Below are 21,127 nucleotides of genomic sequence, written 5' to 3' on the forward strand. Positions count from 1 at the left end.
AGGGTGACAGAGTGAGACTCTGTCTCAAAAAAAAAAAAGATGTGATGAGCCTGGCAGAAGCGAGGAGGCCCTTCCAGAAGAACAGGAACGTGGCTGGGAGGGCACCTGAGCCCCCCTTCCTGGCTTTCCTTGCCAGTCAGTGGGAACTTTTTTTTTTTGTGGAGATGGTTTTGCTGTGCTGCCTAGGCTGGAGTGCAGCAGCAGGATCATCAGGGCTCATTGCAGCCTCCAATTTGCATAAACAATCCTCCCTGCTGAGCCTCCAAAGTAACTGGGAACAGTCTATGCCACCATACCAGGTTTTTAATTTTTTTTTTTTTGTAGAGATGGGATGTCATCTCTACAGCAATGTTGCCCAGGCTAGTCTCCATCTCTCGCCTTCAAAGGATCCTCCCACCTCAGCCTCAAACTAGGATGACAGGGGTGAACCATTGAGCCCGGCCTCACCTTGACCTTCTGATCCAACAGAGTCTGGGGGAGCAGGGCCAGGGGCAGGTGTGACTTGATGAGCCGTGGGGACGGTGTGTCTTTCAGAGTCTCCAGCCCTGAGTAGTGGGTCAGGGAAGGTCTGGTGAGCTGAAGCCCCAGCCCTGTCTTCCTCCACTCCCCTCACCCCCAGGACCCAGCCATGCACCTGAGGGATCCCCTGGATCATTGACCTCAAGGAAGGGCACCCGTATGTAGATGGGAGCCCGGTTACACTTCTCTAGGTCGCCGCCCTGGTAGATCATGTCCAGTATCTGGCTCACCCAGGTGGTGCCTGGAGAGGGAGGGAGATGAGAGGTGAGCAGGCTGAGGGGACGACCTCGCTGACCAAGGTGGGGACTGCCACGTGGGAGAGGGTGGGTGGCCCTCCTCACCTACCGGACTTGGGGTAGGTGTTGATAAGCAGGTCATCAGGCTGGGCTTGGAAGCTCTGCAGGGGCCCCAGTGCCTCTGCAAAGTACTTGATGAGTGGGACCCCCTTCACGTACTCCAGTGGCAGGCGAGAGATGTCCTGGATCAGCTCCATGTTCCTGCATCAGGGGCCAGAGCCAGGCCCATTCCCTTAACAACATCACAACAACACCGTGTAGGGAATTCTTTTTTTTTTTTTTTGAGATGGAGTCTCACTCTGTCACCCAAGCTGGAGTGCAGTGTGGCACAATCTCAACTCACTGCAAACTCCGCCTCTTGGGTTCAAGTAATCCTCCCGCCTCGGCCTCCCAAGTAGCTGGGTTTACAAGCATGTACAACCATGCTCAGCTAATTTTTTTTTTTTTAGTAGAGATGGGGTTTCACCATGTTGGCCAGGCTGGTCTCAAACTCCTGGCCTCAAGTGATTTGTCTACCTCAGCCTCCCAAAGTGCTGGGATTACAGGCGTGAGCCAGCACCCGGCTGCCCCTTTGCAGAGTTTTTGCTTTCAGGGAAGTCACTGAGGCCTAGGGAGGCTGAGCAACTTGCCCTCGCTCACAAAGCCAGTCAGTGGTGGGGCTGGGGCTGAAACCAGGTCGGCCTCTAGTGTGGTCATTCCCCAGCCTGGCCGCACCTTTCAGTCACCTGCAGAGCTGTTCAAAATCCTGGGGCCTGGGGCATAGTGCAGACCAGTGAAAGCACCCTTGCTGCACGGGGCCCAGATATGAGGGTGTGTGAAGGTCTCCAGGAGAGTCCAGCTGCACTGAGGAAGCTCTGGGGCCTGCCTGTGCTGTCTCCCTGCCAGCCAGTGCCCTTTGTCTCACCATTTCCTGCTGTGACCCCCAGCCTCCACCCAGTGCGCTCCTCTCTCCGATGCTTCCCTCCTTGAGCCCCGCTCATGCCCCTCACATGTGGAAACCTCCCAGGCCGGCCAGGCCTGTGATCCACTTGCCTGGCCACAGTCCGTCTGGGCTCCAGAACAAACACAGCCCATTGAGCAATTAAGCTGTTACTGGGGGCTAGAGCCTGGTGTGGGAATGAGAACTGTGATGACGCAGCAAAAGGAAGGGCCCAGGCAGGGTGACTCCTGCCTGTAATCCCAGAGCCTTCAGAGGCCAACAGGAAAGGATCCCTTGAGCCCTGGAGTTTGAGACCAACTTGGATAACAAAGCAAGACCTCTCCTCTACAAAAAATATTTTTCAAAATTAGCCAGGTGTGGTGGCTTGCTCTTGTAACCCCAGCTACTCAGGAGGCTGAGGCGGCAGGATTGCCTCAGCCTAGGAATTTGAGGCTGCAGTGGGCCTGGATCGCACTGCATTCCAGCTGGGTGACAGAGCAACACCCTGTCTCAAAAATACACAAAGGAAAAGAAGGAATGCAGGGGGATTCTGGCCAGGCTGGGTTGTCTAATTGAAATGGAATATCCCTGGCAAAGGGCAGGGATGGCAGAGGCCTCGGCTTCTGGAATGTTGGAGCCACAAGCTGAGCAGGGTGAGGGCGCCCTGGGCCATTCCAGTGTGTCACTCACCTGAGCTCTCAGGAACCTGGCCTGTTCTCTCCTTGCCTGCAGGGGCTGAGTATGGGTGCGGTATAGGGAGTGTGGGGCTGCTCTCTGCCCTGAGGGTTTTGAAGGTCCAATGTGGGAGGGATCTAAAGTCAGGGCTGGGAATTCCAGGAAGGAAGGGGTGGGGTTGAGGGTGCAGAAGCTTCTCCATTACCCTCCTTAGCACCACAGCTCCAGCCAAGCTTGCAGTGATCTACAAACCCAAGATGTGAGTTTAGTGTGTAGAAAACACGTGAATGAAAGGCAAAAGGGGCCAACGTTGGTATTTGGGTTTTTTTTTTTTTTGAACTGTCACTAGGCTCCTGACCTTCCCTCTGAACTCCACCCTGCAGGGCAGGCCAACAGACAAGCTTTCTTTCTTTCTTTCTTTCTTTTTTTTTTTTTTTTAAATATGAGATGGAGCCTTGCTCTCTTGCCCAGGCTGCAGTGCAGTAGCACGACCGCGGCTCACTGTAACCTCCCCCTCCTGGGTTCAAGCAATTCTTCTGCCTCAACCTCCCAAGTAGCTGGGACTACAGGTGCACACCATCATATCCGGTTAATTTTTGTATTTTTAGTAGAGACGGGGTTTTGCCATGTTGGCCAGGCTGGTCTCCAACTCCTGAGCTCAGATGATCCGCCCGCCTCGGCCTCCCAAAGTGCTGAGATTACAGGTATGAGCCACCATGCCTGGCCGACAAGCTTTCTCTAATTGACCCAGGCAAGGGAGGTGAGTGAGTGGAGGGGAAATGTGGGATAGGCAGGCCTGGGAAAAGTCACCTACCTGCTGGCTACAGGCCAGTCTTGAAGGCGGCAGGGGTTCTGGCCCAGTGCAGTCCACAGGCCCCCAGCAGCCCAGGCATTCCAGGCTCTGACCACAAGGCCAGTCTGGAGTGATGTGTGTGGGCAGAGTGAAGGGGCAGAAGTGGAACAGAGCATGGACGTATTGAACAAGAAAGAGGCTGAGCGTGGTGGCTCATGCCTGTAATCCCAGTACTTTGGGAGGTTGATGCAGCAGGATCACCTGAGGTCAGAAGTTCGAGACCAGGCTGGCCAACATGGTGAAACCCCGTCTCCACTAAAAATACAAAAATTAGCTGGGCATAATGGCGGGCACCTGTAATCCTAGCTACTCGGGAGGCTGAGGCAAGAGAATCACTTGAACCCAGGAGGCGGAGGTTTCAGTGAGCCAAGATCACACCACTGCACTCCAGCCTGGGCAACAGAGTGAGACTCTGTCTCAAAAAAAAAAAAAAAAAAAAAAAAAAAGGAAAGAAAGAATAGAAAGAATAAGAAAGGACAAGGACACTGGAGTCCCATTGCCCTGGGAGTCAGCCCCAGCTTCATGGCTCCCAGGGGACCTCACAGAGCATCAATAGAAGATCCTAGAAGAACAACAACCCTGGCAGGTGCTTTTCTTTCCCTGGGTTTGAAGGAGGCTCCGCAGACAAGAGACTAGAGGAGATTGAGACTTGGAAGCCACAGGGCCCCGTGGAAGGAGGGCATCCCCCCCATCCTCCTTGGTCTTTGTCCTATTTGCATTCAATTCCAAGGTAAGTCTCCCAGGTTTCCAAGAATTGCATGAGCTCAGAGGCAAGTAGGGGAAAGCTGAGGCATGGGGTTTCCAGGCAGAGTAGAAGCTGTTCACATGCTAGGGCCAGGGGCCCCTCCTGCCTCCTCTGTGCCCCTGAGGAGGCCCCGTGACTGGCAGGACCTTGGGCTACTAGCTCCGCCCCTGCCCTCGGCATCCACCATAAGGCACCCTTGACTCAGACTTTTTATTGTACTCAAGTAAAAACCCGCCGGACCCTCGGCAGGTGGCACAGAAAAGAGGTAGGAGGGGGTAAGGACACTGAAGATCAGGTCTCCAGCAGGTCTGTCCAGTGTGCCTGCAGAGGCAAGAAGTGTGGTCACAGGCAGCCCAGGTCAGGGAGTGGGGTAGGGAGCCCACCACCAAAGCCCACTCACCTCTTCTAATTCTGAGTCTTCTACTTCTTTCTCAGTGTCCATTTGGCACAGCCAAATCAGGTCTCCCCAAAGCAGTGACTTCTCACAGCTACCAAGGAGAGGGGCAGGTAGGAGATACAGAGTCAGATGCCACAAGCGCCCTCCAGTATCGGCCCTGGATGCTGAGATGAGTACTCAGCTGCCTGGGCCTGGATTGCACAACTGGACACCCTCTACCCAGAGGTGGACCAGGCTGGGTCCGGGGGACTGCACTCACCAAGGGCATTGGCCCTCTAGGGGCAGAAGCTGCCCTGGTTCTTCCCGAAGAAACTCCTCTGCCAGGCAGATCACATGGGCCCTTAGCGGGCAGTCAGGGTGGGGGCAACACAAGGGCCCCTCTTCATCCTATCCCAGGCAGTAGGCAGGTAAGAGACAAGCAGTGAGAGAGAGCTGGCAGCAAGCCCCTCTGTGCAGCAGGCACTGTTCCGGGCATTACAAGCTCCATCCCACGAGGCCAGGGTGACTGTTATTTGCATCTTACGAATGAAGAAACTGAGGTGGACAGTTAAAATCCTTGCCCCTGGGACTAAGCTGGTGAACGTCCTGTGAACATCAGCAGTGACTGAGTCACAGCCTTACCACTGTAGCCAGACCTGATCTTCCTCACAGCTCAGCAACACCCAGCAGGTCACTGAATCTCCACAGGGAAAGTCCTCTACTTACTCACAATTACCGGGAGCTCAGTAGAAGGCACCCATCGTCCATTATTTTATTAAATATTTAGGCTGGGCACAGTGGCTCATGCCTGTAATACCAGTATTTTGGGAGGCTTAGGTGGGCAGGATCACCTGAGGTCAGGAGTTTGAGACCTGCCTAGCCAACATGGTTGAAACCCTGTCTCTACTAAAATACAAAAATTAGCCGGGCGTGGTGGCAGGCACTTGTAATCCCAGCTACTCTGGTGGCTGAGGAAGGAGAATTGCTTGAAACCCGGTGGCAGAGGTTGCAGTGGGCCGAGATCGCGCCACTACACTCCAGCCTGAGCGACAGAGTGAGACTCCATCTCAAAAAAATAAATAAAAAAATAAAAAGAAAATTTCTGGGCCATCGGCTCTGTGCAGGACTTTGTTCTATAGCAGTGATAAGTGCTGCCCTCCGAGAGTGCAGTATGGCAGTTGGAGTGGGAGAGACTAATGAGATCAAGAAAACGAATAGCATGCCAGACAATATTAAGTGTTAAGGGAAAGGGGTGGCAGAAAATTGCAGAGGAATGAGCAGCAATTCATTACATCGTTTTAGAGACAGGGTCATGTCCAGGCATGGTGGCTCACACCTATAATCCCAGCACTCTGGGAGGCCGAGGCAGGCAGATCACTTGAGGTCAGGAGTTTGAGACCAGCCTGCTGAACATGGCGAAACCCCATCTCTACTAAAAACACAAAAATTGGGCAGGTGTGGTGGCACACTTGGGAGGTTGAGACAGGAGAATCGCTTGAACCTAGGAGGCGGAGGTTCCAGTGAGCTGAGATCACTGCACTCCAGCCTGGGCAACAGAGCAAGACTCTGTCTTGAAAAAAAAAAAAAGGGGCCGGGCGCGGTGGCTCACGCCTGTAATCCCAGCACTCTGGGAGGCTGAGGCAGGCGGATCACGAGGCTAGGAGATCCAGACCATCCTGGCTAACACGGTGAAACCCCGTCTCTACTAAAAATACAAAATATTAGCCGGGCGTAGTGGCAGGCGCCTGTAGTCCCAGCTACTCGGAAGGCTGAGGCAGGAGAATGGCGTGAACCCAGGAGGCGGAGCTTGCAATGAGCCGAGATCGCGCCACTGCACTCGAGCCTGGGCGACACAGCTAGACTCCGTCTCAAAAAAAAAAAAAAAGAGAGATAGACAGGGTCATGCTCTGTCGACCACACTGGAGTGCAGCGGAGTACAGATGGCCTAGGGAAGAACCTTTTCGTCAAAGGGGAAATGGTGAAGGCCCTGAGCAGGTCCTGCTTTGCTCAGGAATGGCCGTAAGTACTATAGCATCTGCATCTTAGAGATGGGGATAGGGTGGCCAAAGCGTGTCAGTGGATTTCCCTCAAGAAAGAGCTGGATCCGAAGTCCTCTCGACTCTAGAGCCGTCTGTGCCTGAGGGGGACCTCACCTGGATGGCCTGGGCGCACACGGAGCAGCAGGCCCCTGGATCCCCCTGGTCTGGCTCAGGCTCCGCGTCATCAAAGGGACCTGCGCGGCGCCTTGGGGCCGGGGCCTGGGGCGGTGGAGGCCCGAAGGCCAAGGGCACGTGCGGCGGCGGCGGGAGGCAGAGGTCCTGGCGGAGGTCTGGGCGCAGCCAGCGCAGCGTGAGCGGGAGGCGCGCCCAGGGCGGTGCGCGCAGCATGTGCGCCAGCACGCGCAGGTGGAACGCGAAGGCCGTCTCTCCTCGCAGGCGAGGCCCCACGTGCGCCAAGCGGCGCGAGGCGTGCGGATGCTGCCAAGCCCACTCAAACTGCGGGCGGTGTACAGGGGCGTCAGGGCGGTTCGGAGCGAGGGGCGGAACCCAAGCCCTCGCCCGGCCGCCGCTGCCCGGTCTCCTTCCTTACCCGAAGGGCGGCCACGGAGGACGGGAAGCCGTGCACGACGAGCACCATCTCCCTGGGGAGGAAAACGGGGATGTCCCTGTCGAAGCCCAGCGCCTCAGCCGCGGGTCCCCTCCAATTCCACCCGAGAGCGGGGTCCTCATTCCCGGCTTCATCCGAGAGGTGCAGCCCCCTGCACCTGCCCACCTCAGGCCCTGCCTCCAGCCCAGGTACCCACCTGTCCCCCCTCCTCTCCCTCCTGCACTCCACCCGACTCCAGCGTGCCCACCAAGACCCCTACGCTGGAACCCAGCCTGGATCATCACCCCCTCCCCAGCTAGCTACTTCCCTGAGTTCCGCCGCGGAGATGCCCCGGGCACCGCCTCCCCGTCACGCTCCTCCCCTGCGACAGGCCCCGTCCCCGCCACGGACGCCCCGCCCCAGTCACAGTCCTGGCCGGTCCTTCTCATCGGGCCTGTGCCCTGCGGGGTCCGCCTCCTCCGGGAAGCCTTCCTCCGGGCACAGAAGTCCTCCCCCTCTCACCAGGGCCCTCGCCCGCTGGTCCGCCAGGCCCCGCCTTTTTTGCGGCCCCCATTGTGCTGCTGGACCCGACGAGCAGGGTTGACAGTGAACCCCACGTAGACGCGGCCCCGGTACCGGGGGTTCAGGCAGTAGAGCAGGTAGACGCCGAAGAAGCGCCCTGGCCTCGCCGCGACCCCCGCGGGACCCATCGGGGCTTGGGGTTCGGGAACCACAGCAGGGAGTTGATTGCCGTGACCTAGGGTCCAGGGGAGGGCTGGATCGCTAGGGCTGCAGGGTGCTTGCTTCGGAACAAGCTCTCGGGGACTATCCGGAGGAAGCCTGGAAGCCGCCGTAGCGCGGGTACTTGCTCCTCTTCTGTCTGGAGGCGGCTGTAGAAGTCCGACCGCGGAAGCCAGACTGCTGTCGGGTCGGCGAGCGCGTACCATTCAGCATCGGCTCTGCCCGAGTCCCACCTTCCTCAGGCTCTGATTGGCTGACAGATGGCAAGCGCGAAAAGCCTGGACCGTTGGAAAGCCCGGCTGCTTGAGGGCGGAAGTACTGCGTTGACGTACGCCTTAGTAAGGGCGGAAGTGAGTTTTCCAGCGGAAGTGGCTCCTGTAAGGCAGCAAAGTAGCGTGGCCGGCGTCCGAGCCGGGGTTGTGTCTCCGCTGGGTTGCCGTCCCAGCTGGACTACCGCCATGGAACTCAGCGCCGAATACCTCCGGGAGAAGCTGCAGCGGGACCTGGAGGCGGAGCATGTGGTGAGTTGAGCCGCCGGACGAGGGGAAAATAACTCGGGGGGCGGGTTCGGCACCATTCATATTCTTCCGCTCGGTAGGAGGTGGAAGACACGACCCTCAACCGTTGCGCCTGTAGCTTCCGAGTCCTGGTGGTGTCGGCCAAGTTCGAGGGGAAACCGCTGCTTCAGAGACACAGGTGAGGCCCTGGGAGCACCTTGCCTAGCGAGGTCTCAGCTCCTGCACCACAACCCCAGCCACTCCCCCTACCCGTGCAACCTAACTCCCGCACTCCCCCGGCGTGGCTCAGGGACCTTCAGGATCCCGCCTTCGTGACCCCTGCTTCGAGTATTTCGATGTAGACCCTCTCTCCAAGTACGTGTTCCCACGGCCTGGGGACTACAACCTTGGGGACACCTACAGTCTCTCGGGTCACCCTAGCCTCGGGGTGTGCGATCACCGCCTGCCTTTTCCTAACCCCATCTCTCGCCCCAGGCTGGTGAATGCGTGCCTAGCAGAAGAGCTCCCGCACATCCATGCCTTTGAACAGAAAACCCTGACCCCAGAGCAGTGGGCACGTGAGCGACAGAAATGAGGGACTGGGATCTGCACAGCCATTAAATTATAAGTCTGGACCAGCTTCTGTGTCGATTTGTGTGTGGGAGGGGTGCTGAGGCCGAGTCTAGGACCTGGCCTCTCCCTGCCCTGCCTCCGTCCATTGTTTTACCTTGGACACGTCTCTGTCTCCATCTAGGCCTCTATCCCTGCTTGTAAAATGAAAGTTCTACCGTAAAAGGCCCTTCCAGGGTCTACTGAGAAAGCCTTCTCTCTGTAACTCTGTGTAGACATCTAGGAGTCTGTACTGCCACTACCCACCCACCTCCCAGAGAGCTCAGGGTTCCTGCTCTCTGCCACCCTTGAAGATACAGAGATGAGGAAGTGATCAGGCTTTCAGGGCCCTGACCAGTCGAACAAACCTCTCCCTCTCCTCGACATCACCGCAGTATCAGAGGCACCATACAGAATTCCACATATTCCCTGCAGGTTCCCTCCGGCCTTCTCAGGCCCAAGAGGGAGTGGTGCCCACGTAGGGGCTCATCAACACCTGGAATGCTGATGTTTTCAGACCCACTGGAGAAGTTTCCAGTGGCCCCATAGCCCTGGGCTTGATGTGTCTACAGCTGCCCCCGGAGGACCAAGGAGGTTTTAGGAATAGTGGGTGTGGGACAGGGGTAGGGGTGAGATTAGAGTAGGAATATAAGGCTGACCTGTCAGAAAATTGGGGCAGGTGATGCCCCTGTATCAGTCTTCATAACAGGTTAGTAGGGTTGCTAGGACCTTGTTTGTTTTATTTGTTTTTTGTTGTTTGAGATAGGGTCTTGCTCTGTCGCCTAGGCTGGAGTGCAGTGGCGCCATCTCAGCTCATTGCAACCTCTGCCTCCCAGGTTCAAAAGATTCTTGTGCTTCAGCCTCCTGAGTAGCTGGGATTACAGGGGTGCACCACCATGCCCAGCTAATTTTTGTACTTTTTGTAGAGACAGGGTTTCATCATGTTGGCCAGGCCAGTCTCAAACTCCTGGCCTCAAGTGATCTGCCCGCCTTGGTCTCCTAAAGTGCTGGAATTTTAGGCGTGAGCCACTGTGCCTGGCCCAGATTGCTAGGACTTTGAACAGAGGTCCCTGAGACCTAGGGAGGTAGCCCCAGTTGGGGCCTGGGCTCATTGAGAGTGAGAAATTGCAAGTTTCAGCCATCACACACTGTTCTGCGTTTTTTTGTTTGTTTGTTTTGAGTCTTCCTCTGTTGCCCAGGCTGGAGTGCAGTGGCGCAATCTTGGCTCACTACAACTTCCCCCTCCTGGGTTCAAGCGATTCTCCCGCCTCAGCCTCCCTAGTAGCTGGGATTACAGGTGCACGCCACCATGCCCAGCTCATTTTTGGGGTTTTTTGATTGTTTGTTTGTTTTTGAGACAGAGTTTCGCTCTTGTTGCCCAGGCTGGAGTGCAATGGCATGATCTCGGCTCACCACAACCTCCGCCTCCTGGGTTCAAGCGATTCTCCTGTCTCAGCCTCCTGAGTAGCTGGGATTACAGGTATGCGCAACCACGCCCGGCTAATTTTGTATTTTTAATAGAGACAGGGTTTCTCCATGTTGGTCAGGCTGGTCTTGAACTCCCGACCTCAGGTGATCCACCCTCCTCGGCCTCCCAAAGAGCTGGGATTACAGGCCACTATGCCCGGCTTTCTTTTTTGTTTTCTTCCCACACCTCTACTGCCCAGGTAGTTTTCTATGGCATACTGAAGAGGTGGGGCCTGGAAATGAGGCCATGGGTGGTCCCTGCTTGATAAGAACCAAACCCCACTATGGCTAAGACGCCCATCCCAAACAGCCCTGGGTCCTCGCATCTCAGGATCACCTGCTAAGTCGGGCATCAAAACCTATTCCCACACCCACTCCCCACAAGGCCTGACAGACCTGTTCCTGCCAGGTTCCTCACAGAGGCCAGGACCAAGCAGAACCTACAGGAAGGGCTAGAGAGGCAGAAGCGCTCACTACACAGGGGAAGGCTCTGAATTCAAAAGGGGAGACATAGGGCCGGGCACAGCAGCTCACGCCTGTAATCCCAGCACTTTGGGAGGCTGAGGCAGGCAGATCACTTGAGGCCAGGAGTTTGAGACCAGTCTGGCCAACATGGTGAGACCCCACCTCTACTGAAAACACAAAAGTTAGCCGGACGTGGTGGCACACACCTGTAATCCCAGCTACTTGGGAGGCTGAGGCACGAGAATGGCTTGAACCCAGAAGGCAGAGGTTGCGGTGAGCCGAGATTGTGCCATTGTACTCAATTTGGGTGACAAGAATGAAACTCCGTCTCAGAAAAAATTAAATAAATAAAAAAATGGGGAGACTTAGACTCTGACTTGGGATCTGCCCTTCAGTGAGCTGGGTTCCTACTCCCAGCCTCAGTTTCTTCTCTGGTAAACTAGGGTCAGCCTGTTTTACAAAATTCCTTGTTTTATATATATATATATATATATATATATATATATATATATATAAAATATATATAAAAATATATATATAAAATATATATAATATATATATAAAATATATATAAAAATATAATATATAATATATTTAAATATATAATATATTTATATATATATATATATTATATATATATAATATAATTATATATATCTTGTCCCCCAGGCTGGAGTGCGATGGCATGATCTCGGCTCATTGCAACCTTCGCCTCCTGGGTTCAAGCAATTCTTTTGCCTCGGCCTCCTGAGTAGCTGAGATTATAGGCACCTGCCACCATGCCCAGCTAATTTTTGTATTTTTAGTAGAGATGGGGTTTCATCATGTTGGCCAGGCTGGTCTCGAACTTCTGACCTCAGGTGATCCGCCTGCCTCGGCCTCCTAAAGTGCTGGGATTACAGGCGTGAGCTGCCGCACCCGGCCTATTTATATTTTTTAGACACAGTGTCTTGCTCTGTCACCCAGGCTGCAGTGCAGTGGTGCAATGGCTCATTGCAGCCTCGACCTCCTGGGCTCAAGGGATCCTCCTGCCTCAGCCTCCTGAGTAGCTGGAACTATAGGTGCGCACCACCATGCCTGGCTAATTTTTTATTTTATTTTTTGTAGAGACGGTATCTCGCCTTGTTGCTCAGGCAGGTCTCAAACTCCTGGGCTCAAGTGATCCTCCCGCCTCAGCCTCCCACAGTGCTGGGATTATAGGCGTGAGTCCCCATGCCCGGCCTCCCTCGTTATTTTTATCTTTGGACCTGCAGTTTAAAAGATGCCTACCCTGTAAGTGATGGTTGGTTCATTTCCTCACAAGCAACAGTGCCAGCAGAGTCACGTGCAACCTGATGTTTTGGTTGACTAGGAAAGGCAGATTTTTGGTAAATTTGGGAATTGTTGAGGTCCTAAGCTAGGGCCTTAAATAGCTCAGTTGTGTCAGCTCTGAGAAGGAGCTTGGAAACGGAGAGCAGCCTCCTGGCGTACATCAGCATGGCTGGTTTCTACCCATGAAGGCCCTGTTCCTGTGATGTAGTAAGTCAGGGGGCATCCCACATCCCCTGCCATGGGTCAGTCCCCTCAGCGCGGTGGAGGGGAAGCTCTGGGGCTAGTCGGTTCAGCAGACCCCGTGTCTAGGAGACCAGTCATCAGAGTCTGGGAGGTACCAGAAAATAAAGCCATTTTATTATGATTTTTTTCTCTGCCATGTGGCTGGGAATGGGAAGTGAATGGGTGTGAATGGCTGACCCTGCTGAAGGCCCTGCGGGGTTCTACTTGGCCTGGACTGTCTCCTCCAGCCTGTCCAAGCGCTTCTGGAGCTCCTGCACCGTGGCCTGGAGCTTCCGCATCTCCTCCTCCAGCCGGGACACAGCATCCTGGGGACCCGGTGCTGCATTAGGCCCAGCTCCTCCCTGGCTCCCCTTACCCCAGCATCTGCTGAGCCCCATCCCTAGAGCCCTGGCCTTGGGCCCTTTAGTCACTCAGCTGGTTGCTGCCTGGAGACCTGCAGGCCTATCAGTCTGAAACCTGTGTTCTGAGGCCTCAGGATTACCACTCCCAGCCCCGCAAAGATTCCCAATGTTGTGAGTTTGAGCTGCCCCAAATGCCAGCCCCACCCCACCCTCCCAGTTTTATTCCCTGGCTTCCCGGCCCTCTCACCGAGCTGGGAGTGCCACTGGCCTCTGGTGCTGCCCTCCTGCGCCCGGTGTCCAGGCCCCGATTGACCCTCAGCTCCCGGCTCTTTGGGGGTACGTAGCCATCCTTGAGGGAGATGAGGAGGGGCCCAGCATCCCGACCCCCCAGCCACTCCTCAGCCGTGAGGGCAGGGTCGGGCCCTGCGGTGGGTGGGTACAGGTCCTCCTGGAACAGGTCCGACTGTTGGCAAGGCCAGGAATAGTGAGGAAAGCGCTTATGCCAGGACACCCCCCTGCAAGACTGAAAAGTCAGTGCCCAGCCTGGAGCCCAGGGTGGGGCGGGGGAGCATCACCTTTCGAGGCACTGTCATGGCAATGGGCTCACACCTCCGTTCATGCAGCTTGTAGAACCTGTGGGAAGGGGAAGGTGAGCGGGGCCCACAGTCTGGTTGGGCGGGCTTGGGACTGCCCAAAGAGCGTGCTGCGGTCAGGGCTGGGGGTCAGTCACCTGGCGATCTCACACTTGTTCACCTCCAGGCCACGTTTGGGCATGTAGCCCATGCCCCGCTGGGACTCCTTGGAACTGAACATGGAGAGATAGTGCAGGAACGGGGCCTCGGAAGTGATCTCAAAGTACCGGATCGAGCTGTCACCCTGTAGGTGGCAGGTGCGGAGGGAGGGTCAATACCAGCAGATGCCTGCTGCCCTGGCCCTCTCCAGGCCCATCCTGCCCACCTCCCACCCCCACCCCGCCTGACAAGGCCACCTTGCCACAGAGGTAGACGATGTTGGTGTCAGGATCAAAGAAGGGCAGCAGGACACCGCTGCTGGTGTCCAGCTCCTGCAGGGACAGTGGCTCCTCCAGGTGCTTCTGTAGACACAGGTGAGAGGTAACATCCCAGGCCCTGGGATGGTGGTCTTCCCTGGGCAGTGACCTGTGAGGGCCCTCCCGACCAGCCAGTGGGAACACCCATCTCACTCCTGGGTAAACTGAGGCCCATGGCCATCCTGCCAGGTGAGTGGCAGAGCAGGGACGAAACCTCCAGTCTTGGTTCCCAGCCTGGGGGCCCTCCGCTTCCTTCCCCGGCACTCACTGTGTCCCACAGCGCCACCTGCCGCTCACTCATGCGGCTGAAGCCCGTGGTCAGGATCTTCCCCTCCGACACGAACACTGCACGCACGGGCCGGGTCCCTTCATGGGGACGGTCCTTCTCCTGCAAGGAAAGGGAGGTGGTAGGTCAGGCACCCATACACACCCTACGGGGCCAGTCCCAGGTGGAGGCGAGGGAGGGCAGCATCCAAGGGCCTGGCTGATGGTGGATAAGAAGGATAAAGGCTGTAGGATCAAGGGTCAGGGTGGATGGCGACTCACAGCTACCACAGTGCCTTTGCGGGGCTCGATGATGCGCACGCGCTTGTCACGGCAGGAGGTACAAATGAGGCCTCCGTCTCGGCTCCAGTCCACACTGTAGATCGTGTCTGGGTGCACCTCTGGGCCCAGCGTCAGCACGGCCTCCCCAGTGCCCACGTCCCACACCATGATCACGTTGTCACAACCTGCACGTTCCCCACAGTGTCAGAAGCCATGAGCCTCCTGCCCTCATCCACTGCAGGCCACCAGCCACCCCCAGGCCCCTCCTCCCGCAGCACCTGCACTGAGCAGCACGTTCTGGGCTGTGGGGTGCCAGGCCACAATGCCCACACGCTTGGTGTGGCCCTCCAGGGTGACGACGGGCTCCCGCAGGGGCAACATCAGGCCCCCATCCGGGATCTCCCACACCTGCAGAGGAGGGGCCAGTGAGTCTTCAGGGCTCCAAATGTCAGATCCCATCCTAAAGCCCCTCTCCCAGCCCCTGGGTCCCCACCACCACTCACCATGACTGTGCAGTCCTCGGAGCCACTGGCAATGACATTGTCATTGTGCGGGCACCAGGCGATGTCTAGCACAGGGGCTGTGTGGCCACAGACCGTGGGCGCATTCTTGTCCACACGTCCAGTCTAAAGGCACAGCAGGGCCTTGGATGGAGGTGCTTTTGCCCCCCAAACGCAATCCAACCTCCCCACACCTCCTTCAGAGAGGCCCAGAGAGGAAAGCTGTGGTGTCCCTGGGAGCTGGACCAGGGCCTGGGGTGGGGGCGGGGGGCAGGTTGTTCTCTTGTTCCAGTCCCAAAATGGCCTGGGCAAACCCCAGGAGGGCTGGCCATGCATGGCAGAGGTTGGGGGCCGTGCAAGACCCTGGCGGAGTTCCCGCCAGTCTCTGTCTCAGTCTGACTCTGCCCTTAGGGTTGGCACCCCCACCCCAGCTTCCCCGAGTGAGGCTTCCATGGGCACAACTGGCCCTGGAGCCAGGACAGGTGTATGGGGGCTGGGGGGGGGGGCGGCTCCCCAGAGAGCGAGTGTGAGTGGTGGGGCTGCAGGGGTGGGTCCTCCCAAAAGGAGAGGGGCCAGGGAGCCTGTCCTAACTGGCCCCAGGCAGGAGCAGAGGTTTGGAAATGTCTTCTTCCGGGGACAGCTGCTTCAGCAGGGCTTCCTGTGTGACAGCCGTGCGGGGCGCAGGCCCAGCTCTCACCCCGACAACCACTTCCTCTTCTCTTTGCTTCCATCGGCCCTTTTAAGGTAACAACTTGGGGCCCATCTCCCCTTCCTGTCTTACCCCCCAAAGAGCACAGGAGTGTGCTGGGGGTGCGGGGCAGCAGACAGCCAGCGGAGGGGGCAGCAGGCTCCAGGGGAGGGTAGGGCTGGGGGTTGGGGAGAGCGCCTCTTGCATCATCCCTGCCTGTGAGCTGGGGGACAGAGTTGCTAGGTTCTCAGGCAGGCCCAGAGCCAGAGTCCCTCCCAACCCTGAGAATGCTGCCAGGGTGCCCAGACCCCATCCCAACCCTCTCTGTGTTTCCATGGGGAGAAAGCCCCAGGCTGAGGCTCAGGAGGGCTGGTCGTGGGTCTGCAGGACTGTCTGCAGTCGGGGGCCCCCAGACCCCAACACAGCCCTCTCTGTGTTTCCAGCCCCAGGCTGAGGCTCAGAAGGGCTGGTCGTGAGTCTGCAGGACTGTCTGTAGTCCTGGTCACTGGTGTGACCCATCTTGTGTTGGCTCCTTCTGAGCGTCAGTTTTCACACAGCCACAGCACAGAGGAGCTGGAGGAAGTGCAAGGCTCATGGGGCCCAGCTCAGTTTTCCAGATGGCAACACAGGCCCTGGAAGGCCTGGTGACAGTCACCTAATCAGGACCTGCACAGAGCCATGGGTCGGGTGGAGGAGCTGCTCCCCCCAGGGCCCCAGGGGCTCACCTTGCCCAGGGGCAGCACCAGGAAGGCCCCTCCCCCGCTGGCCTCACAGATCAGGGCCACAAACTTAGGGTTGACAGCACAGAAGCCACTGTCCCAGGTGGTCTGTGAGACGCGCACATCTTCATAGCACTGGTCGGCCTTGGCCGGCTGTCCAAACACGTGGCGGAACTTGCTGGAGCGGACCACCTGCCGGCTCATTCTGGGGGCGCACAGCATAAGAGCATTTCTCCCTTCAAGTCAACTCTGATCTTCCAGTGGTACCCACCTCTCCCAGGACACCCCTCAGTCTGGCTTTTGAGGTCCCAGCATCATCTCCAGGGGCTGCCTATCCTTTCCTCTGTGGCTGATGCCTGCTCACCTTCCCAGCCTCTCCTTCTGTCTAACCTGCAAGCCCCCTTCTCCCTGGCCCCAGGCCACTCTGAGCCACCCTCTCAATCTGTACCCTCAGCCTCTGCAACAGAGCCTGGCGTGGTGTTGCCCCACTGCATGTTTGTTGACTGACTGGCTGATGGATGCAGAGCCCGTCCTTCCTAATGGTTCAGACTCAGGCGTCATCAGCCCAGATGGCTCCGAGGGTGGGTTCTCTCTTAGTTACCGTGTCCAGAGTCCACCTCCCTCACACCCACACAGCCCTTCCTAAAGGCAGGGACAGGAGCTGGCCTCCCTCGCCTGCTAGCATGGGGCTGGACACAGGAGGAAGTGGCGTGGGGGCTGCCCGAGGGGAGTGAGGCGGCAGGATGGCTTCCCCAGCAGGTCTCTGGCTCAGGTCCCGGTATCTCCTCCTCCCCATACCTCTGCCTCTCGCCTCCGCTCAGAAAAGCAGGTGCCCTTAAGAGCCATCTCCACCCCCATGTGAACTGCACACAGGAAGGGAGAGGCCACTCCGGCTGCTCTGAGGTCCAGCTAGAATGGTTTCCCCCAGTATCTTGGTGGGGAGCAAGGAACTCCAGGGGCGACCTTGTGCCACCGCATCACCTTCCTGCTCAGGGAAGGGGCCTGTGCTGCCGCTCGGAGGGTGCCATGCCCAGAGCCTCTGCCCCTAGCCTCAGCCTCGCCTACTCACTGGGGGCTCCAGCATCCCCGGCCACCCCAGGACTCCCGAAGAAGCTGCTAGGTCGGCCTGCCCAAAGAGCGGTGAGGAGCGTATGTGAAGAGCCCCAGTCTTGAGTAGCAGCCTGGGTCTGGAGAGAGGGGAGCCCTGGACCAGAGGTGAGGGACAGGAAGCCATCGCCCCACCCTGCCTTCTCCCCCGCCACAGGTACCAGGCCCGGAAACCACGGAAAGGGGAACTTGGTCTTTTCTTGTTTTGCTCTCAACCCCTTCCTGTCTCCAAGCCCAGGGCAGCTGCCCCGCTCACCCCACCCTGAGCCCGTCCCCACCCTCCCCGAGACTCAATTCCGGGGGGAGTCGGGCCCTCGACACTGTGCTGACCCCCGGCCACCCACCTCCATCTTGGCCGCGGTGGTCCCTAGCCCTCGCCTCCGCAGAGCGCTCTGGGGCCCCGGCGGCCCCCACTCCAGGCAGCGTCCCCCCACGGGCTGCTGCGCCTGCTGCCTGGCCCTGGCGCTGCCTGGGTCGCGGTGACAACCGCGCGCCCCCGCAGCCCGCGGCTCCCACGCGCGCGCCGCCCCACAGGTGGCCCTCGCCCCGGCTCACTCGCGCCTCCCAGGCCCAGCCTCACCTGCTGCCGAGAGAGGACAGTGACCCCCCAAAAGCCGGAGGTGGAGGAGGAGAAGGAAGAGGAGGAAGGAGCTGGAGGAGCCGGAGACTCGCCCGCTGAGGATGCTCTTGTCAAGACAATGAATGAGAAGCAGCCGTGCGCCCGCCTCCGGGGTGGCCGCGCCCCTTGGGGCGGAGCTCTTCCAGGCCCGCCCTGCGCTCCCGGGCCCCCGCTGCGGCCGCCTCCCTCCCCGGCCCCTGCCGGCGCCCCACGTTGGTCCCCAACCATAACGCAGGCTGCCAGCCCGGCTCCGGGAAGCGAATCTGCACTTCTTTTTAAAATGTCAAAACGCAAAAACACCCCATTGCTTCTTTCCTCCCTGCGTCCGCCCCCAGCCTCCTCGCCAGCCTTTCCCCGGCAGGCACGAAAGCGCCCCAGGCCCGCCTGCCAGGCCTCGGTGCCCGCCCCGGCCCGGCTGCGCCGCCCCTTCCTTCCGGCCCCGCAGACGCCAGCGCAGGGGGCGCGGGGGGCGCGGGGGGCGCGGGGGGCGCGGGCGAGGAGGAGCCCCGAGCGCGCTCCGGGACCCACAGGACCTAGCTCTTGCCTGGCTCTGAGATCTACGCATGGGTGGCCCCGGGAGTCGCTTCTCCTCCCTGGATCTCTTGTCTTCATCGGGAACACCCCTGCCCTCCTGATGAAATAATCCGGCATCATGGGCACCTACTTCGTGCCAGGGGCTACAGGGTCGAGCGAGGCAGGCAAGCCGGGCAGGTTTCTGCCCCTGAAGAACCCAGCCTGGGGGAAGGAGGAGGAGCCCACGGCCGCTCCAAGCCCTGGCTTTGGCGAAGGCTCGAGGGCAAGGAGGAGTAGTTCCCACCCTTGGATTCAGAGAGGCTTCTGGAGGCAGCAACAGCGGGCAGGAAAGGCCTGCTCTAGAGTCAGACTATGTCATGAGTGCGACCGCAGCCTGTCACCTGCTGAGTGAGGTGTGGCCGCTACTTAGCCTTTCTCAGCCTCGGTTTCTCCCTCTGTAACAGTCATACCTGCCACGTAAGAGGTATGGGGATGATTACCTAAAATAACCCCAGGAAGTCAGTAAAGACCTCATCTAGAAAGTGGCGGATGCTTAATAAACGTTAGCTCTCAGCCATGCGTGGTGACTCACGCCTGTAATCCCAGCACTTTGGGAGGCCAAGGCTGGCGGGTCACCTGAGATCAGGAGTTCGAGACCAGCCTGGCCAACATGGTAAAACCGCATCTCTACTAAAAATACAAAAATTAGCGTGGTGTAGTGATGCACGCCTGTAATCCCAGCTACTCAGGAGACTAAGGCATGAGAATAGCTTGAACCCTGGGGGCAGAGGCTGCAGTGAGCCAAGATTGAGCCACTGCGTCACCCAGTCTTCCCTGGGTGAAAGAGCAAGACTGTCTCATTTAAAAAAAAAGAGTTAGCTCTTGTCATTCTTGTTCATAAAGTATCTGGGCTGGGCCTGAAAGGATGAGGAAGAGCCAACAGGCAAGGCTAGAGGGGTGACCTGTAGGCTGAGGGACAGCCCTGTCGTGTGGAGAAGTTCAAAAAACAGCAAGGGATGGGTTCAAGTCCCACCTCTGCTACTGACTGGCTGTGCGATCTTGGCCAAGAGGGCTAATCTCTCTGAACCTCATTTTGTCATTGGTAAATGGGGAATTAATAAGATTTGTCCTGCCCACCTCACAAAGTTATGAGGCTCTGGCAGGGTGCAGTGGCTCACGCCTGTAATCCCAGCACTTTGGGAGGCCAAGGAGGGCAGATCACAAGGTCAGGAGATGGAGACCATCCTGGCTAACATGGTGAAACTCCCTCTCTACTAAAAATACAAAACATTAGCCGGGCATGGTGGCAGGCGCCTGTAGTCCCAGCTACTTGGGAGGCTGAGGCAGGAGAATGGCGTGAACCCGGGAGGCAGAGGTTGCAGTGAGCCGAGATCATGGCACTACACTCCAGCCTGGGCGACAGAGCGAGACTCCATCTAAAAAAAAAAAAAAAATTACCCAGGCTTGGTGGTGCATGCTTGTAATCCCAGCTACTCTGGAGGCTGAGGCAGGAAAATTGCTTGAACCTGGGAGGCGGAGGTTGCAGTGAGCTGAGATGGCACTATTGCACTCCAGCCTGGGCAACAAGAGTGAAACTCCGTCTCAAAAAAAAAAAAATTAGCTGGGTGTGGTGGTGTGCACCTGTAGTCCCAGCTACTTGGGAGGCTGAGGCAGAAGAATCGCCTGAACCCGGAAGGCAGAGGTTGCAGTGAGCCAAGACTGCTCTACTGCACTCTAGCCTGGGCAACAGAGTAAGACTCCATCTCAACAACAACAAAAAAGTTACTAGGCTCAAATGAGACAATAAATCTGTAAATCTTTTATAGATTATTCAATTGTAAAAACCTTAGGGCTGTACTGTACTCAAAGGCCTGTGACTGGATGGGACTAGACCGAGATAAGGTGGGTACTCTGATGTGCAGTCTCCAACAGAAGTGACAGGAATAATAACTGGCTTTTATTGAGTGCCTACTATGTGCTGGGCACTGTTCTAGACACTATATTATGTTCATGTAATCCTCATAGCACCCCTGGGTAGCAAATACTATCTCCATTTTACAGATGCAGAAACTGAAGCACACCCTGCCTTCAGCTCTGGAGGGCCTCATGTCCTCACACAGGATGAGTGCATTGGTGAAGGACCTGAAAACCAGGCTCCTGAAGGTGGTGAGCCTGACGGCCCCGGAGAGGGCAAGGTGCGGGCAGACAGTGCTGCTTTCAGAGGCCAAGTGGGCCGCAGCATGGGAAGGGGTGGGCAGGCTTGGGGCTGCCACAAAGGACAGGGGCAAGGCCAGTGGGTGGAGGTTCTAGGAAGCAGATGTCCATGAAGCATAAGAATTAGTTACAGCAGTGAGTGGGGAAGGCCCTGGCAAGGCTCTCCATGTTTGAGAGGGGGCCAACCTTCTCAAAGGGTGTCCTTATACGGGATGTCAGAGGGCATTTGCCCAGGAGCGGTGAGAATCACTTGAGCCTGGGAGTTTGAGACTAGTGTGGGCAACATAGCAAGACCCCATCTCTAAAAAAAAAAAAAAAATGAAATTAGCCAGCTGTGGTGGCATGCACCTGTGTTCTCCAGCTGCTTAGGAGGCTGAAGTGGGAGGATCGCTTGAGCCCAGGAGTTCCAGGCTAACAGTGAGCTGTGACTGCATCACTGCACTCCAGCCTGGGTGACAGAGGGAGACCCAGTTTCAATTAAAAGAAAAAAAGGGGGACCTTTGCCTCTCTTGTTCCTGCTGGTCTAGCTC

The 21,127-nt window shown here is 57.4% G+C and overlaps 4 protein-coding genes across 9 annotated transcripts in view; 1 reads left to right on the plus strand and 3 right to left on the minus strand.

Annotated features, from left to right (window-relative positions):
• Positions 1 to 4,480, minus strand: part of LOC116470226 (sulfotransferase 1A3) — a 6,866-nt gene extending 2,386 nt beyond the window's left edge. Inside the window, exons 1-4 of one of the 4 annotated variants that reach the window (XM_058440887.1) lie at positions 4,408 to 4,480; positions 865 to 1,047; positions 635 to 760; positions 448 to 545 (exon numbers count right to left, since the gene is read on the minus strand). In XM_058440887.1, the coding sequence (XP_058296870.1) occupies positions 448 to 545; positions 635 to 760; positions 865 to 1,012 (372 nt within the window). In that variant the 5' untranslated portion in view covers positions 1,013 to 1,047; positions 4,408 to 4,480. Of the gene's footprint in view, positions 1 to 447; positions 546 to 634; positions 761 to 864; positions 1,048 to 2,424; positions 3,672 to 4,407 lie in introns of those variants that run through there. The other 3 variants (XM_032155797.2, XM_032155798.2, XM_058440886.1) reach the window with 3 other exon arrangements.
• SLX1A (SLX1 homolog A, structure-specific endonuclease subunit) lies at positions 3,727 to 7,916 on the minus strand. The gene is made up of 6 exons (XM_032155796.2): positions 7,492 to 7,916; positions 6,973 to 7,024; positions 6,537 to 6,878; positions 4,664 to 4,791; positions 4,408 to 4,495; positions 3,727 to 4,328 (listed from the first exon to the last, which is right to left on the minus strand). The coding sequence occupies exons 1-6, from the start codon at positions 7,914 to 7,916 to the stop codon at positions 4,299 to 4,301; spliced, it is 1,065 nt and encodes a 354-aa protein (XP_032011687.1). The 3' UTR covers positions 3,727 to 4,298.
• Positions 6,900 to 8,845, plus strand: BOLA2B (bolA family member 2B). 2 transcript variants are annotated; one of them, XM_032155861.2, is made up of 4 exons: positions 6,900 to 7,178; positions 7,971 to 8,231; positions 8,309 to 8,406; positions 8,703 to 8,845. In XM_032155861.2, exons 2-4 carry the CDS (start codon positions 7,971 to 7,973, stop codon positions 8,800 to 8,802), a joined length of 459 nt encoding a protein of 152 aa, XP_032011752.1. In that variant the 5' UTR covers positions 6,900 to 7,178; the 3' UTR covers positions 8,803 to 8,845. The 2 variants fall into 2 exon arrangements, with proteins under 2 accessions (XP_032011752.1, XP_032011753.1); XM_032155862.2 differs by lacking the exon at positions 6,900 to 7,178 and having other exon boundaries at positions 7,937 to 8,231; positions 8,347 to 8,406.
• A 3,376-nt stretch (positions 8,846 to 12,221) lies between these two features.
• CORO1A (coronin 1A) lies at positions 12,222 to 18,149 on the minus strand. Of its 2 annotated transcripts, none has more exons than XM_032155766.2 (11): positions 17,832 to 18,149; positions 16,151 to 16,349; positions 14,741 to 14,863; positions 14,516 to 14,645; positions 14,238 to 14,422; positions 13,960 to 14,079; positions 13,632 to 13,736; positions 13,374 to 13,519; positions 13,219 to 13,276; positions 12,891 to 13,106; positions 12,222 to 12,607 (listed from the first exon to the last, which is right to left on the minus strand). In XM_032155766.2, exons 2-11 carry the CDS (start codon positions 16,346 to 16,348, stop codon positions 12,503 to 12,505), a joined length of 1,386 nt encoding a protein of 461 aa, XP_032011657.1. In that variant the 5' UTR covers position 16,349; positions 17,832 to 18,149; the 3' UTR covers positions 12,222 to 12,502. The 2 variants fall into 2 exon arrangements, with proteins under 2 accessions (XP_032011657.1, XP_058296871.1); XM_058440888.1 differs by lacking the exon at positions 17,832 to 18,149 and adding an exon at positions 17,214 to 17,531.
• Positions 18,150 to 21,127: the final 2,978 nt, after the last annotated feature.

Source organism: Hylobates moloch, unplaced genomic scaffold, assembly GCF_009828535.3.
Source record: "Hylobates moloch isolate HMO894 unplaced genomic scaffold, HMol_V3 SCAFFOLD_6, whole genome shotgun sequence".
Taxonomy (NCBI): Eukaryota; Metazoa; Chordata; class Mammalia; order Primates; family Hylobatidae; genus Hylobates; species Hylobates moloch.